Source organism: Panicum hallii, chromosome 4 (genome assembly GCF_002211085.1).
Source record: "Panicum hallii strain FIL2 chromosome 4, PHallii_v3.1, whole genome shotgun sequence".
Taxonomy (NCBI): Eukaryota; Viridiplantae; Streptophyta; class Magnoliopsida; order Poales; family Poaceae; genus Panicum; species Panicum hallii.
The window spans coordinates 3,186,769-3,204,946 of NC_038045.1; the positions used below are offsets into that span (position 1 = coordinate 3,186,769).

The 18,178-nt window shown below is 45.5% G+C and overlaps 2 protein-coding genes across 3 annotated transcripts; both read right to left on the reverse strand.

Annotated features, from left to right (window-relative positions):
- Positions 1–728: 728 nt before the first annotated feature.
- Positions 729–6,796, reverse strand: LOC112890819 (twinkle homolog protein, chloroplastic/mitochondrial-like). 2 transcript variants are annotated; one of them, XM_025957681.1, is made up of 21 exons: positions 6,442–6,796; positions 5,783–5,913; positions 5,427–5,482; positions 5,260–5,317; positions 5,018–5,161; positions 4,779–4,862; positions 4,608–4,688; positions 4,465–4,530; positions 4,239–4,352; positions 4,060–4,107; positions 3,879–3,964; positions 3,717–3,777; positions 3,409–3,591; positions 2,880–3,011; positions 2,740–2,801; positions 2,541–2,597; positions 2,247–2,378; positions 1,978–2,074; positions 1,765–1,899; positions 1,587–1,654; positions 729–1,439 (listed from the first exon to the last, which is right to left on the reverse strand). In XM_025957681.1, exons 1-21 carry the CDS (start codon positions 6,695–6,697, stop codon positions 1,271–1,273), a joined length of 2,220 nt encoding a protein of 739 aa, XP_025813466.1. In that variant the 5' UTR covers positions 6,698–6,796; the 3' UTR covers positions 729–1,270. The 2 variants fall into 2 exon arrangements, with proteins under 2 accessions (XP_025813466.1, XP_025813465.1); XM_025957680.1 differs by having other exon boundaries at positions 2,514–2,597.
- Positions 6,797–10,708: 3,912 nt separating this feature from the next.
- LOC112890269 (auxin-responsive protein SAUR71-like) lies at positions 10,709–11,509 on the reverse strand. The gene has a single exon (XM_025957172.1). The coding sequence runs from the start codon at positions 11,363–11,365 to the stop codon at positions 11,066–11,068; it is 300 nt and encodes a 99-aa protein (XP_025812957.1). The 5' UTR covers positions 11,366–11,509; the 3' UTR covers positions 10,709–11,065.
- Between the last annotated feature and the right edge of the window lie 6,669 nt (positions 11,510–18,178).

The window sequence follows — 18,178 nt, forward strand, 5'->3', positions numbered from 1 at the left end:
CGGCGCACGGCCAGCCCCAACCCACCCAACCAGCCACCTGCCAACGGCTAGCTGCGCCTGCCTGGCTTGTTAGCTTGCTTTGTTTACTAGTGGCTACAAAGGCTAAAGAGAGCAGAGATGGCCTGTGCTGTGCAGCAGCTGTGATGGCATATGCAAGGCTGTTCTCCCCTTTTTTGGGGGGCCTGAATGTTAATCTGACAGCTTGGTCTTTGACTGGACAGGTATGCAGCCCAGGACACAGTCATATGTTCACAACTTCATGGTGCTGTATTATTAGGATTTAGTGTGCAATTATGCAGGATTTACAAGCTGGCCAAGGCAAGGAGGTGGTCTGGCTTGGCAAAGAACAAATGCAGATTGGCCACACCACACAGTTGCAACGGATGTAGGTTGCAGGTACAAATGAACAGAGCAAATCAATTGACCAGGTGGTGCCTATGTGGCATGGCACTGCCGGTCACAGCCTCCTAGCTTTTGCCCTCATGTCCAGCTGGTTGCCAAGCACTGACAGCCAAAATGACAAGGAAAGAGCAGAATCCACAATTCTGAACAACGCAAAGGGCAAAAGGGAACCAATGATCTGAGATTTTGGAAGCATTCATTCGTTCATGGTTTCAGCTGCACAGCACAGCAGGGCCAGCCCAGTTCCAGAAACAGATTGACAGGGGAGGTGGCCGTTTTAATATGCACAGCACATGGCTGATAGATTGCCTTCCATGTGCCTGGTCGAAGAAACAAGCGCAACACCTGATTTCACAATTCTGGCACATTAAATATAGTTTCCCAGGTCAGGTGTATAAGTGTGAACAGAGATCAACAGATGCCCTTCCAACTGCTACAATTTTTGGAAAGGATGATGACCCTAGCCGCTAAAAATCCACCCAGCAACTGCTCATAGAGCTAGCGCCTGGTGTGGCAATTAATTACATAAGCTTACTATACACCACCCCGCCAATGTCTTGTATCCATCCAAGGGAGGTTAGCCTCCAACCCCATTCGCAGCAGGAAGCAGTAGACACTTGATTTCCAACCCAATTCAGGAGTGCCACATCACGGAAGAACTAGAGATCAGTACCCTATGTGTGAGGTGAACAGTGAACCTAGCTGCAACAGGCCCATCCCCAGAAACAATGGTGCAATCTCACTTGCGTCAAATGATACCAGTGAGTAGAGAAAAACACCAAAAACATGTCTATTTCTTCTGCGCCGCCGAAACCAGAGCAAACTGAACTCAGGACGAAGGATTATGGTGTGCTACTGTGCCAGGCAGTTACCCTTTACCATCAACCGAGTCGGCTGGTTCAACATGCGGTAATGGCATCTCATATGCCACATTGTCCTTCGTACTCTTTACATAGCTGTTCTTTTGCTTTTGTACCGTTGCTGCCGTAGTGGCTGCTATGGTGGCTTTACCAGCATCCTTGAATTGACCAGTAACCCTGTAGGAAAACAAATGTTAAATTTGGCCATTCACTGAGCCTAGTTTGAAGATTCAGTAAAGAAATAAAGGAAGAATATAGAAACCAGAAGGTAAAGGAAATCCATGTTCAGGAAACTTAAATATTTTTTTTTAAAAAAGGACACACCGGTCATATGTCAAGAAAGCATCTCCTATTTGCCCAATCACTTTGTTCCGCACCTTCCTCACACAAACCTATAGTAACAGTCCAGATAATCGAACAGAGAGTTAGAAATATCATTAAATTTCAACAGAAATAAAACAATATACAGAATCAGATTGAAGTAAGGATAAGCAAATGTAACCTGCACGACATCAAGAGGGCCTGCATTCTTATCCCTGTTTCTGTGGATGACAATTCCATTGTCACATTTGTTTATGAAATGTGCACTTCCACTGATGTCATACATATTCGGTGGGCCTCCATTCCAGTTATGGAGCTAGCAGAGAACATGAACTCCAAATAAGACCTCATTGTCTGTCACCAAGCCTGAACTGATTATGTACAATTTGATTACCTGTCTAGGATGGGCAACAAACCATACATGACACGAATGGTGCTGAGCAAAGCGCTTAATCTTGGTAAGAATCTGGCTGACATACTCTGTCTCCGTTCTGTTAATGACATAAGAAAGTGACTTGCCAGCATATATAAATACTAACAAAGCAATAATAAGCTTCTTGGGGGAAAGATGCGTATATCGCACATGAATAACAATTATCAGCAAATTTGTAAATGGCCATCATGCTTAAGAGAGGCAACAATGAATAACAATGAAATGCTTACTGGTTTGAGGGGCGCTGATGGTCAAGTTCGTTGTAAGGATCAATCACAAGACCGCGCACTCCATGTCTTAGCACTGCAGCTTTCGCAAGGTCAAGAACCCAATTAATAGACGGAAGGCTATCATCTTCACACCTGTAATAAGAAACATATAAATACAAAGATGCATATCATCTTTCAAGAAAGACATGATTGGAGAGAAGGTACATATCCAGTAAATTAGGAGAAACTCGAGAATGTGGCACATCTGCTATCAAATTTGATAAATACCGGATAAGATGGAAAGTTTCATTCAACCATTGTTTTCCTGCTTCAAATTCGTCAGGAGTCATTCGCTCTGCAGACGCACCATACCTGCACCAACAAAAACAAATATTGCTTAACCAACTCAACATAGACCTTAACCAAATAAACACAATGAAACTACCAATGATCCTCTAAAAGAGATAATTAATGAGATAAACTCAAATATGGGACACAACTGCAGACAACTTACCTAGCATCAAAGAATGGTTTCTTAATGCGCTTCTCTAAGAGTTTCCTAGCATGCTCCCTGACCTAAACACAAAAAACTCCGTTATTTGAGAGTTTCCAATGAGAAAAGTTACCTGTCATCGAATATTAACAATGGCTTGCCTTGTTTTCCATTGAGCACAGAACAAATTTCCACCCACATTCTTTGTTTATATTGCACAACAACGCATCTATCCACTCACTCTTACCAGAATTTGGTACTCCTGTTACTACAGTCAACTCCCCAGGCACAACCTGAAAAAGGGGGAACAAATAGGACAACTTGACAAATTGCTGGTGATGAATGACAAACTGCAATTACAACCCCCACATGCTCCATGGTACTATTGGCCATCTATTCTGTGCTCACTAACCATGCAATGCAAGTCATATTGTTCAGGTGATACTTATGGCTCACAAAGAAAAGGATGAGGGACTTCTTTACGTTGAATTTTAGCCAGCTAAACATTTCAACTTATATAGGGTCAATAAAGCAAACAGATTGACAAATTCAATCTCAGTCAGCAAAGGACCTCTGTGATGAAATATACAAAATATTGCGCTCTTAAAATAAAGAAGAAAGCAAACTTCTGCTTGAGAACCAACCTCCAACTTCAAGAATAAGGAATAATGGAATGCCACAAAAAGTTACCTTGTAAAGGTCATCCATAGATTTCCATCCAGTACGAATACCGAGCTCATCCCCATGGATTCCAAGATAGTAATTATCAATCTCAGGGAAGAAATCTTTGAATGCAAAAAGGCCTCTTATGGGATACAGTTCTGCATCTTTTATAACCTTTCTCAATGCTTGTGGACCTAAAAACATCAGTACCTGTAGATCAAAAGATGTGTTACAAGGGACGATTACATAATAACAAAAGGCATCAGAACCAATTTTCAGGTACTGATTCATGAATACGTCAAATGAGCCCATGTGTTCTATGACAATTAACAAACCTCATTTGCATCTTTGCAAGTATCTGTCTCATTCTTCTTTGGCCACTTGACTCTCCAGCATCTGATTGCATCAAATAAGGTAGGAAAAAGAAAATGAAAAAAATGTTGCATAATCATTGGTACATATTTGTCACAAAGGTTAATGCTTGCTGATGCACAAACCTTTCTTTACCAAGTCGACGAGCAAGTTCTTCAGCCAGAGCCTGGCCTGGAGGATCAGCATCGGTGGCCAGTATTATCCTAGATGCCTATTCCCATGTGCCAGAAAAAAGTCAGTAAAGTGATACCTGCGTGTTTCAGAAAATAAGTGTATAAATGATTGAACTCTGAAGAAAACTCCCACCGAGTCAAGATAGTCTTTGCAGTTCCACAGATATTGATACTTCTTATCCTAGCTTTACAGAGAACGTATGCAGACGTTAGATCACAGATTATCAAACTACTGTCTGACACTGCTAGATAAGCAAATATAGATTGTCGATAGAGATTTACTTTGAGCAATACCAGAAAATAGTTCCTAACCTGGTCTCTGTCTGGGATTTTACTGGATACTTTTGGTGGTGCACCATCTGGTACGCTGACACAATTACGATAGCCAGCTTCATCCATCGACAGCTTATCAATTTCACCCTCAACCTTAAATGCCAAACAAAAAAGCAATCAAAATTGCAAACACAGAATCAAATGGGTTGAATCAATTTTCTGGGCAAAATGTCACTGTAAATCCAATTGGAGGTCATGAACATACAATGATAATATCTTGTGTGCGCTTTATATCATCCAGACCATAAAAAATTTTCTCCGTGTTTGCCTCCTGACACATAAGAAAAATGCATATTGATAATAATATAGTAAAACTCATACATTGCAAAGAGGAAGAGGACCACAAACCTGTGAAAATTTCTTATCAACTTCCCTGTATTTGCAGCCAACAACGACACCATCACGTCTATAGGTGAAAGCAATGGATATCTGCAAATGAGACAACATGCTTATAAATCATAATTCTATTACAACAGATGATGCGTCCAAAGTAGAACTGCCACAACAGTAGAGCTATACCTTATTCTTCCATTTACGTTGCATTACTTTATTCCTTCGAAGTGTTTCAGCGGATATCCTTCTCTCAGAGAAGTATGTTACAAGCTGCCAAAGCATTTTGTAGAATGCCAATGTACAAATGTTTTCGTTAGTATACATCAACTCAAAAGTAAAAGAAAAATAACATCTGGGTTTTAGTTTTATTTCAATGGTTTATGAAACACCTATCCTGTCATACAAAAGTAGCAATTCCCAATTACCTCATCACAAAGTGGCTCAAGGTTGAGGTCCTCTTCACTGATTTTTCTGTAAACCTTATTTGCTGCCTTGTTAGGTTCGACCTCTTGATCCGTTTCACTTTTTATGCCAGTTTTTGCTTGTGATAGCTTTGGAACTCCATCAGGCTGCAGAGAGAATGAGAGAGAGAGAGAGAGAGAGAGAGAGAGAATGACATTATTGTGATTTCTTACTCCATTTTTTTTCATTTGTTTGGTGTACGCACCTGGATAAAACCTCTCCAACCACACGTCGATCTAAAACAATTCCATGATGCGTTCATACTGAAGACATAACATACAATGGACATCAGGAAAAAGGCAGCCCCTGAAGTGTATAACTGAAGAAACAACTATGACCAACAAAATCAGATATTCAGATGTGACAACTCACCCATCCATTCGGATGTATACACTAAGGCTCAACTCCTCATTAGATCCACCATTGCACTAGCGAACAGAAGGAAAGTCATACATCATCATTTGTCACTAAATAGCTCAAGATCCAAATACAATGGATCACTAAAAATAAATTATACAGCCATGTTATGTGTGGGTTAAAATGTTATCTTGAATCAAAACAATTTCAATGTACAATTTAGCGATGGTCGCTTCTGGGGAACAATTTCTTATGATACTTCATCATACCTTAAATCATAAGATTGCTAGGTTCTAAAGCTACATATAGTTCATGCAAGGAAAGTAAAATGGAAGCAGCACACTAAGGTTGTTAAAAAAAATGCATAATACCTTCGGGCACATCATACGCTGAAAATTTCCAAGCTTCCACTGCTTGGGATTAATACCTTCGTTTTTCAACTTCTGAACGAGCTGCCCAAGTCTCCCCTCAGAAGTAGCCTTGTAGTTGTTCGCTGAATGAACTGTTATGTCAAAAAGACATCGCGTCAATTATAACCGAATATGCATCTGCAGCCAGTTGCTATAGCCAGCATGAAAATAATTAAACTGTCAAAAGGTACGAGCAGCCTAAGTAGACGATGTTAGCACCAAAACTGCTGGAACATTGAAATTTGGTGGCATAGCCAGTGCGTACCACCAATTAGCTTAATATCCGACGCCATTTAACTTACATTTCTACTAACATTTGAAAAGAAAACAAGGTGCGCTGAGTTGTTCTGCCACAATTCTTATACCGACTAGTCACGTTATCAGCAGTACTTTTCGAGTGTGAGCTCTATAGGGGCCATAAGGATTAAGGACACAACACTTCGGAGCTATCTAGAGTTCGAAGATATAACAATAGGCAACTAATTTAGTTGAATATATCAGACGTGCAAATTAGCATCGTTCCCCAGGTGCTCAGATCCCAGTCCAAAGCTCATTCCATACTTAGGAAAATAGCACCAACGCAGGGCAGTGAGCTTTCCAGAGCGGCGGAGCGCGTTTACCGTTCCTGGAGCGCACGGTGACGGGTCCCGCGGGCCGCGCGTCCGGGTCGCTCCGCACGCAGCAGGCCACCTCGGCCCGCCTGGGGACGCGGGGCCCCGAGAAGGAGTGGAGCAGCCGGATGCGGTGGCCCGCCGCGGCGGGGAGGCGGCGGCGCGCGGCGAGGAGGAGGCCCGAGTCCCCGCCGGCCGCGGCGGAGGAGGAGGAGGCGGAGGCGGCCATGAGGAGCAGCGAGTGGAGGGACGGCCGCGGGGGCATCACGGGGGGTCTCGGCAGCCTTGCTTGCTGGTCAGGCGCGGGGGCGGGGGCGCATGGGGCGGAGAGGGAGCGGAGGAGGGGGCAAGGCGGAAGGGGGGTTTTGGGGGGTGGTCTTGGGGAAGAAGCAAAAAGAGAGGAGCAGAGCCGAGGATTTTCGGATTGGGTGGGGAGGGGTTTAGGGTTTTGGACATCGGCCGGCCGCCGCGCGTGCGATGTTCCCGTCCCCGGGGTGACTTACAGGTGGGCCAGCAGCTCCCCAGAGATGAACTGAAGCTAGTGGAGAAAATTTGAAATGACGGACCCTGATGAAGATGCCATTCCTATTTCGATTGGAAAAAAGTTTGTTGTAGCCACTTTACAAGTTGGTGTGAACATCCATTGAGTTTGTCTAAAAATCTCAAATCTTTCGTGGTCAGTGTCTAATGTTGCAACTTTCAATATGGTATGCTTTCGGGAAACACTTGTTTATGGTTTTGTAGAGGGAAATGCAATGGAGAATGCTGTTTTTCCGTACAAGGTAGGATGTTTGAATTTAATGAAAAAATGGGTTTCTGAAAACTATGCACTAACCATATTCAGCAAGTTTTAAGGCTAATCCCAATGGGAGTTTTATGGGGTGTTTCATGGCATTAATTAGCGTGCCACATCAGCAATTTGGATGACATGGCACATCATTTAAGAAGTAAGAGTTTCATGGAGTTTCATGAGGATGAAACTATGTTAACCCATTTCCAAGAACTTGGAAACCGTGTGAAACCTCCATTGAGAGTGTTTTGTTTCATCTTCACACAATTGAGTAAATCCTATTGGTTATTTATTTGCAGCATTTAAGTAGTACGTTGGCATATGAAATAGTGAGATGAAACTCTCTATTGAGAGAGGGTGTTTCATCCTTTACCAAAATTGATGTGGAAACATGGATATGAAAACCCCAATATGATTAGCCTAAGCAAGTGGCAGGCCCCAAAACAGAGAGCCCAACATCGGGAACCTGGCCCTGTGGACTGTGGTCACAAACGGCCCAAACTAACTTTTCCCCTGGGAGCCACGGCCCGCACGGTATAGCCTGCTGTTTCTTGCCACTATGCCACGCCAGGCACGACCCAGACGCGCGCCCATGAATGTTTGATTCTTTCTTCTTCTTCCGAAAGCTCCTCCAGTCACGACGCGCATCTCGCCGGCGCCGTTGTCCGTAGACGGACCACGGCTGGCTCCATCCCGATCCCGTGCCACATCCAACACGAGCAGACGACCGCGTCGTCGCGCGCTCGAATTCCAACGCCATCCCAATCCCGCGCGCACAGAAACAGCAGGCGTGCCCAAGACTGTGCCACGACGAGACTGATCTGATCTGTGGCGTGCTCGAAGCCCGAAGCTGCTGCTTCCAACTTGGTCTCTCTCCCTCTCCCTCTCCACGTACGTTTTCACCACTGCTCTTCGTCTCCAGTCCAGGTTTCTGATGCGACCCGCAGGCTGTAGAAACTAGCCACTCCTAGCTAGATAGAAGATAGAGGGTGCGTTCGTTTCCTGAGGTCTAAAGTTTAGAGAAATCACATAAAAAAATCTTATCATTTAGAAGTATTAAATAAAGTCTAATTATAAAACTAATTGCAGAACCCCAGGGCTAATTCGAGAGACGAATGTATATTAGTCCATGATTAGCGGATGATTACTGTAGCATCACTGTGGTAAATTATGGATTAATTAGGCTCATTAAATTTGTCTCGCGAATTAGTAACCATCTGTGCAAAATAATACTTCTAAATGATAAGATTCTCTTTGATGTGATGGATCTATAAAATTTAAAATTTAGAGGGTACGAAACTAACATGAGCCGAGCGAAGAATCGCCCGCCGGCAAGCTTCCTGATCGTAACCATCATCCACGACCGTAGCAGTAGCAGCTGAAGCTCAATTCGCCTCCAACCTTCCGGACGTACGGCTCCGTCAACTGGAAACGTGCTCCTTCATACCAGCTTCGGCTTGACGTTTCGATGACGTCGTGGCCCTACTACACGCGTCCATTCGTCAGACTGTCAATCGGCCGTTCGCCCTACGCTCGAGACCGCAGGGATGCGTGGCCAGTCGCTCACGTGAAAAAACTCCATTCCCTTTTGTTGGAAAAACGCCGGGAGCGAATCCTTCTACCAAAAAAAACCCCTTTAATAAATCTCATGAAGAAATTAAACATGGCACGTACTGTGTACCATTTTCTTATGTTCATTATACTTCTTTTTCAACGTACTGCAACAATAATGTATCGGCGCTGCTAGGTGCGTTGTCTGTTCGTCTTGGTCGGCGTTGACATGTGGCGGTCAAACATTGCATCGCGTTGAACACCATCGGTATTAGAGGAGGAACGTCGTACAACCGTGTAGTGTTGGAAACTAGGAACATCACGAGAGGTCCAAGAGTTTAGATGCGATCTTGAAACTTCTCTACGCTACTACGAGCAACACCCTAGTCATTCGGAAACGACTAAGATGATCCACGTACGTAATTAGGGTTTTCTTTTCAACAGTAGTGTTCCGGGGAAAAAAGGATGGGATGTGCTGGGCTGCTGCTAGTGGAATACTACTGCACAAACGTTGAAATCACATCCGAACTAATTTTTTTTAGAGTTTTAGGGCCAAGCCCCAGTCTCACATCCAAAAATATATGTCGTTGCAGGCGCGGCAGCACATCCGAAGTTACTCTATAAAAGAATCGCTTATTAACTCTTCAGTATGTCCAAAAAAAATCATGTGGACAAACATCCGCACACGAGAGGATTATGAGTAAAATGCATTGCCGGTTCTTGAAATTGACTCGGGGTGTTATCCAGTTCTCAAACTTTCAAAATGCATATTTAGACCCTCAAACTTACTAATCGTATCACGTGAAGTCCAAATTACCATTTTTAAGTTATAAAGTGAAAGTATTCAACTTATATGGAGCTTACATGTGGGTTTAAATTTTATTTTTAAATTTTTTTGCTCAACTCTTATATATTTCTATTTTTTCCAAAAAAATTCAAAACTTTATGATGAATATTTTTTCCAATATTTCCTCCAAAATTTGCCCTTTTTATTTTGTTCTTTTACAAATTTGATCATTTGAGTTTCTTGGTTTACAATTTTTTTATACGGATCTTTTGCATTTGAATATATCTATACAATTGGTTATGAATTATTTTGGTGCATATATAACTTTTTATTTGAACAAATTATATAACTTTCGATTTAGCTTAAACAACCTGATTTAAACCTCACATGATATGATTAGCATATGTTATGGATTTGAATGTGCATTTTGAAAGTTTAGGGATCAGGATGACACCCCAAGCCAAGTTCGAGGACTGACGGCGAATTTTACTCGAGGATTATTATTATCATGTCCCAACTCACATGTAAATGACAAGTAAAATCAGACAAGGGTATGGTAGTAGCAATCATTACATGTATGTTAATTCCTCGTCCTCTTCGCCAAGGAACGAGGTTAAGATAAGGGTGATCAATGAAACAATCGTTTGGGGAAAATTATATTAAAATTTCACAAATTTGAGAGAGCATGGGGGAGTAGTTAGACGATATCCCATGTTCTCGCAAATTTCTATTCTGGCGCTTCAAAACCGGCCAACTACTCTGTACATGTGCGATATACTAGTCTTCAGAAAAATTGTTCTATAATTGTTGGATTCTTTATTTTGCGAGATATAATTGTTGGATTCAACTCTTACTGGTGACTAGTCTTCACTAATTATGAAACAGGAGGTACAACACTCACTCTAACGTACTAGCACTGTCGAGGAGAATCAGCTGGACACCAAACACGACTAGTAGACGATACGCTGCTCTACGACTACGATATTACTGAAAAGTTGACCCAAGTAACCGTGTGTTGATAACTAGCTTGAAAACCTATGCTCGATCTCTAGGTAGCTCTTTAGTTTATCATCCAAACTCTGAAAACCTGACTTGAAAACTTGATTCCTTTTTATTTTTATTCCAAGTTGCAGGAGTGAAGCCAATACTGTAAGAGAAGCATATGTGCAGACCGATCCATTATTTCCACTGAACATCGACAGGAGGCCTACCTTAATTACACGCGCACTGCAATGCGCTGATGCATGCTATGATGCTAGCTAGCAAATCCTCTCCGTCGTCGATCTTGCCCGAACCAAGAAACCAAATAATTAACACCACGACGACGACGACGAAGAAGAAGAAGAAGAAGAAATAAAGTAAGTCAAGTGATCCTTGGTATCCCAACCATCATTAGCACTACGCTAATGCGTAATTAACAGGTTATCAGGCTCTCAATCCAGATCCGATGCCTCCCTTAATTAAAGGAGGAGATCCGATCAACGCCAGAGTAATAATTTTAGGGATCAGTTCCTGGAGCGCGGCGAGGAGACGGAGACGGAGACGGCGGCGAGGACGTCCTTGAAATGGCGGACGTCGCAGGGGACCCGGAGGACGCCCTCCTGCTTGTACCCGAACTCCTGCGCCGCCATCTCCAGCAGCGCCGCGAACGACGGGTGCCGCAGCGCCTCCACGCGCACCACGAACCGCTCGCCCTCGCCGCCGCCGCCGTCGCACACCAGCACCGGCACGCACCCGCGGGGCACGCCGCCGCTGCCGTCGCTCACGCGGTCCGAGAAGCTCAGGCGCCGCATCAGCTCCCTCATCGTCGGCGCCGGCGTGTCGATCGATCCTATGATCGGCCAGCTGCAGCAGACGACGTACGGTCGCTGGTGCAGATACGCAGCTAGCTAGCTAGGCTGGTGCGTGATGTTTTCAGGTTTTGATCTGCATGCTAGTGAATTGTGTTGGCTGCCTGTGCTTGGCCGGCCTCTGGCCTCTGGAGAGCTCCTTTTATAGGGCAGGGCATGCCTAGGAGATGATGAGAAAGTAGACGATGACCAGTGATTTGAGCGTGTCCTGAGAGAGAATGGGGGCGTTGCCCTGGGGTCAGCGACGGACCACGACGCAGTGGGTTCAAAAATGTTGGCTATCATGAGCATCTTTGAAAGTTAAGAGAGCCCTGAATTTTCTTCGACCATGCACGGGAATTGAAGATAAGATATGGATTGTTGTATGTTAGCGGAGGCAAGCTACAAGGATGCATCTTATCAAGGAATTTGATGGACTGTTTCGATGTTTGGTTTGATGAACGGGTTGGTGATGGTCCATCCGATACATGAAAATACTTGTGAAGAACTAGGTATTCTGCTTTGTTTGTTCACGAGGAAGAAATCCAAATATCCATGAAAATAGAGGTGAATTAAGACGTAGATATACATCTAACAAAATGAATACATTCAAATGCGAACCTACTTTGTGAGCACCTCGATTATGCTGCTACTCCCTCCTTAGCCTCCTATCAAAGATGTAAGATGTGTTAGTCTATGCTAGATAGTGACACCGTCGATAAAGTCAATTTCTATGTACTAACTTCTACTGAAAGTATACTGACAGGACACAAGATAATATGAAACTTGGCAAATGTACAAAAATAATAAGCATATTTCCCATCCAAATATTTAGAGGCCCTGATAATTAATCAACACTTCAAAAGTTTGACGGGATAGTGTATCCAGGACAGCAAGTTTTTGTGACCGAAGAGAGATGTTTTTTTTTTTCCTTTAGAGAAAAGATTTGATTTTGGTTTGAATCTTTTATTGTGTCATCCACGTCCACGGTATTCTCGGAAACAGAAATATGCCTAAATTCATCATTTAGATGGCCTTCAAGCTTAATTAAAACATTGGTGCTAGGGACGCAAAAATGTGCCTTCAGTGGATTAATTAAATTACCAGATTAGCAGAACCAAATCTTGCATGGGGTGGATCATTAGTGGATTTGAAAGCGACCTAGCTAGCACCCAAAGCAGCTAAAGGACAGTCGATCGGCTAGCTGCACATGAAATTCTTCCTTTTGGTCCGGCGTGGACTTTCTGGGTTTCTGAACGTGCGGGCTGATGGTATGTTAAGGTGGGCTTGAAATCGTTGCCGGCGCAAAGCAACCGACGACCGCAACCCGCGAGCTAACGACGTTTACTTTTTGGAAGGACCAAACGAGCCGGCCGCAAGCATGCAGCAGAAAATGAAGTACACCTAGATATTCATTGAATCCAAAAAAAAAAGTCAATGAAAAAACATCGCTGTAGCTAGTACTCCATGGATCGTAGTGGTTTGTTATGCAAGTTCAACAAACAAGTTTTTTTTTAGGGCAAGTTCAACAAACAAGTTGGGAAGGGCAAACATGCATAGCAAAACTAAATTGCCCACTTTTTTAAATACGCGCCTAGATCATACGATTGGAATCTAGGAGTCGTTCAACGCCAGAGTTGACGTTGACCATGGTGAGATTGGTCTAGCGGCAGGGGTAGAGTTTAGGGTTTTCCAGTAGTGATGGTTCCCGAACTTGACTCGGGATGTCATTCCGATTCCCAAAATTTTAAAATGCATATTTAGATCTTTATACTTGCTAATCGTATCACGTGAAGTCCAAATCATTATTTTTAAGTTATAAAGTGAAAGTGTTCAATTTATATGGAGCTTACATGTGGGTTCAAATTTTATTTTTAAAATTTTCAGCTCAACTCTTATATTTTCAAAAAAAATTCAAAATTTTGTTTCAAAAATTTATGCCGAATATTTTCTTTGCCAATATTTTCTCCAAAATTTATCTTTTTTATTTTCTATCTTTTACAAATTTGATCATATAAGTTTCTTATTTTACAATTTTTCTATATAGAGCTTTTGTATTTGAATACATCTGTACAAGTAAATTGGTATGAATTATTTTTGTGCGTATATAATTTTTTATTTGAATAAATTGTATAACTTTTAATTAACCTTAAACAACTGTGATTTGGACCTCATGTGATACAATTAGTAAGTTTAAATATCTGAATGTGCATTTTAAAAGTTTGGGAATGGGGATGACACCCCGAGCCAAGTTCGAGATCCGGCGGTGCATTTACTCATTTTTCGGGGTTCGCCGTTAACTCTTAGGGGTGATCGCAAGGTGAGGTGGTGGATCCGGCTGGTGCTATCGACCGGGGTAACAAACCGTTGTTGTGCTGCCTTAGTGCGTGGAGAAGAGAATAGTCACTCGCATCGACGACAACAAAACCCAATTGCATAGTACACCATTCGTGCAGGTAGCTATCCCTCGTGTAAACGCAGCCCTGAGGCGAGATCACGGGACCGGGGATGCGATCGCTCGTGGACCGTCCGCCGTTCATGTGGCGAATCATCCCTCACCTCCCACTGCGAGTGGTTACCGTCCGGCGGCACGCACCGCCCCAACATGCCGGCCAACCCCTACCGGCCGATCGCCCCCGCCCCCACTCTCCACGGCAACGGGCACTTCCCCCAGCCCCCGGCCAGTGCGCGCGACCCGATCGATCTCCTGCGACGAAGACGACGATGACTTGACCTTGGGCCCGCCGCGCCGCGCCGTGCGGCGCCGGAGTTGCAGACCGCAGCTGGCTAGCTAGACCTCCTCCCCGCGGGGACCACGCCGCCCGCCACTTGTTGCTGCTGGTTGATCGCAACGACGACGACGACCAGCGCCACCGCCGCGCGCGGCCGTCCGCCGTCGAAACGCGGCCGCGATCGAGCACGTACCGTCGCCGCCACCACTCTCGGCCAGTCGGCCAGCCTAACTTTGACGACGCGGATTTGCCTGACTCCGCCTCGCTCGTACGTCCTTGTCGCGTACGTACGAGCTGTGAGCGTGCTCGTCACGATCGCGATCCGTGCGAGTATTTCTTTCTGCTCGGCTATTCGCCGGTTAACCCGGACCAGTAGAATCGAATTGACCGGCCGGCCGAGCGTCCATGCGGCTCGGTCGCCTGTGTACAAGTCCGAGCCCGAGCCCATCTTGTCAGTCGTCTCCGATTCCGATGTGCGCACAGCCAGCCATCGGCTTCCTCACGGCGGCCACCTCCCTGGAAGGAAAGGTCGAGTAGCTGGTCAGGTCTCCGGCGGCGAATCTTCACCCGAGCTTCCCGGGGGAGCTACTGTTCCTGATCTCGATCACTGGTCTTTATTTAGCACGTGTCGTGATCGATTATGGAGTGCATAATACGCACGTGCACGTGAGACAAGGATCATATCGAGACTTCTTGCATAGTTGCATTGGCTTGGTCCAGGCTTGGGCTGGAGAGGTTGATGAGAGATTCTAGTCGTTGAAGCGTTCAAAGTAATTCCACGAGCTGACCACAAACCTATCCAGCATCTTCAGCCTCTTCTTAGTCGCTCGTTCGTCAGGAGGTGCGGGCAGGTAGTTCGTGAAAACGCTACTCTATCTCTTGATCTCTTCTTTGCCGCACCAGTTAGCTCGGATTTGTACACATCTTGCTCCGTACAGTTACAGTTATAAAATGACATTTACTGATGATTAAAAACCTTTCCTTTTTTCTTCCAAGCCAGGTGTGCAATCACTTGTACTGACTTGCAGACGTAACCACGCACCACCATTGGCTGCAAATGAAAAGGAGTAGCTGACGCAACTCAAGCAAAAGAATTTATGCATGAAACACGGCTAAACCATTGGCTAATTAAACTATTACCACTATCGTTTTCCCTTATACAACGAAAAGCCCCTTTTTTTACACCTTCAGTTTCCACTTTTCAAGAGGAAAAAAAAGGCGCTTTCCAAGCTTTCCAAAGAGGCCAGTGAAAGCGAATCCGTTGTGGTAAGTTTCAAAAAAAGAAAGAAAGTGAATCCGCTCTGCCCATCAATTTTTTCACCGTTCCAGAAACCACGGATGCTGCAATACACAAACCACCCTCGCCCTTGAATCGGTTTCCACACAGAGACCGGACAGATGCTGCAACATCAACACCATGGATGCACGCGTTCATCCCTGGCTAGCTTGCCAATATTGACTGCCGTGACAGACTGACAGCATTCCCCATCGAGCCCTCCATCCATCGACCTCTTCGTCGAACCCAACCAAGACCTGTTCGTGGAAGAAAGAAACTGGTGGCACTCTGACGATCCTGACGGCCGCAATCTAAAAGCCGGCCGGTCCAGGTGCAGCGGTCTCGAGAACCGGACGTGCAAAAAAATAAAACTTTTAAATCCTAATTCCTGGACTTGCGCGGTCAAACTTTTTAACCGCCGACCCTTTTGTCCTCCCGCTGATTTGCTCGGGCTCGAAAGGTTGAAAGGGAGGATTTTTCTTGCATCATCACTGCAGATCGCAGTGCAAATGATTTTGCACGCATCGATCGCGAGCGCCTTTTGGACGGTGACGCGACTTTCTGCTGCTGCCTGGAGTAGTGGCTCGTGACAGATGATAAGATCAGGCAGGCACTTGCTTGGATTAGATCTGCACGCTCGGGTTCCTGCGTGCTCTGGTCAGTGGCCAGGTCTTTCGAAGTCGTTGGATCCAGGGCAGCGGTTACATTACATGTGGTGTTGGAGCCGCTTACCGCTTGTCATGAGCGTGGGTTTCTCGGCGTGTTTGAAAAAGTAGCTCGACTTTTACAACGGGAGGTTTCGCAGCGGTGCTGACGAGTGTGGCTTGTTATGGAGCTCGCACTCTGTGTTTGCACGCCACGCCGCGCTCGTGCAAATTTCCCCCGGATGAAACGAGATAACCTAGAAAAGTTGCCTTTCCAGATTCGGAATAACCTCTTTTGTTTTTAAACAAAAGAATTCAGAGTGCTTCACAGTTCCCACTCTTGAGACTTCCAGCACTACTACAACAGTTGCACCAGGGGGGACAAGCTCGCCGAGGCCCAGAGTTGAATGGGCTCAGCCCATGTCTTATTGGATCTGCGGCCGTGTCGGCCCATGTGCATTGAGCGAGCCTAGCTCATGCAAGAAGGGAAGGGAAGGCGAAGGTCAAACTGAATCTCTGCTGCATTGCGAAGTTTGATGGGACCCAAACACGCCACTGCTTGCTGGACCGAAGAGAAGCTCAAACCCCCAGACGCGCTCCGTAGTCCATCCACACACTGCAGAGCTGGAGAATCCAATCCACCCAATCACCCGTCATCGTCCTGCTCGCCGAGTGAGCCATTTGTGTGCAAGCCAAAAAAGACTAGAGGGATCAGCTTCTGGGGCAAGTAAAAGACTCTCCAGGTTGGCCGGGCCATGTGCAGCGCAGCCACAACTGTCCAGCCGCGTTCGTCCTCGGCCACTCCCAGCATCCCGTCAGGAGAAACCTGGGGAGATTAGCTATCTGCAGCTACATGATGATTGGGTTGGCTGGGGTGGAGCCGACGGAACGGAACGGAATGCGTGCATGATTGGGGCGCTTGCGGTGGCCGCTGGAGGAGAGAGGCCCTACTCAACTGGTGCCCGTGTTGGTGTGTGTCCCCATGGAGCACGGCGGGGCCAGCGACAACGAGACTGTCCAGGTTTTGAATTACTACCGGTCCAAACATGCAACCGCAACGGCATCGGGCGGCCGGCACCGCGTGGCTGTTGGATCCGCAGGCGTGACTGGCAGTAGGTGCGTTCACGTCCTGCCGCGTCAGCTGCCATGATCCTCGCCGCCGCAACGAAGGACGGTATGTACTGCTAGACTAGTACCGATTAAGCTTCCGTTCCGCGGATGTGCAGCGCACTGGCTTGCTCCCGTGGAGCTCCTCCCCGGTCCCTGCTGTCAGCGCCCACCGGCCTGCCGGTCCGACCGATCCCTCTCAGCGCCAGCTCGCCGGCGCCGGCGACGGTGACGATGGTATCCGTGGCGACTACGGACGCAAGCAGTTCATGGAAGTGTTCAGCGCTTATAAAACTTTCTTGTCAGTCCAAGGCGAGGACCGTACCATCAGTTAAACTCAATCCATTACTAGCGAAAAAATTACTACACTAGTACAGAATTGGCTTGTTATCCCGGTTCCTAGCCCCCTTTAGTCCCGTTTCCATACACGGCAACGTACTCCGTTGTCCGTTCAGACGTTCAGTTAAGCCACTCGGCTTTTACATTGCTGTTACTGTCCGACTGACTGACGCTGACATGGCAGGAATTCTCCGTACACACGGACGCCGTAGCTGCGCCGTACGTCCCTCGCCGTACCACGACCGTTCGTGCCTACTAGTTTTAATTTTCTAAATCATGACGTGCGGTTCAAATCTGGACGATCGACCTCACACTTGGACACTTGGTGATTTAATTGGACGTAGTGGTAGTAGACTAGTGAGTAGTTTGGACTTTGGAGTGACTACTGAGTAGCAGACTAGGTAGATTCTCCGGCGCAAGTGTGCCAAAAAATTAAAAATACGATCGCTTCCGGTCCAATTTTTCCTCCCGCGTGCACATGCACCAGCTGTATGGAATCTGCTCCATCCAATATTCTGCATGAAATCTTGTTATTTAGAAGTATTAAATAAAATTTAATTATAAAACTAATTACAGAATTTCTGGACTAATTCGCGAGATGAATCTAATAAGGTATATTAATCCACGATTTGCTGATGATTACTGTACCATTACTATTGCAAATATAGATTAATTAGACTTATTAAATTTC

Coding starts and splice junctions, on each gene's coding strand:
- LOC112890819 (XM_025957680.1), bottom strand. CDS start 6,697: ATGCCCCCGCGGCCGTCCCTCCACTCGCTGCTCCTCATGGCCGCCTCC. Junction 3,012..3,408: donor CTATGGATGACCTTTACAAG/GTAACTTTTTGT, acceptor CCCCTTTTTCAG/GTTGTGCCTGGGGAGTTGAC. Junction 1,440..1,586: donor GCTTTCTTGACATATGACCG/GTGTGTCCTTTT, acceptor GTTTTCCTACAG/GGTTACTGGTCAATTCAAGG.
- LOC112890269 (XM_025957172.1), bottom strand. CDS start 11,365: ATGAGGGAGCTGATGCGGCGCCTGAGCTTCTCGGACCGCGTGAGCGAC.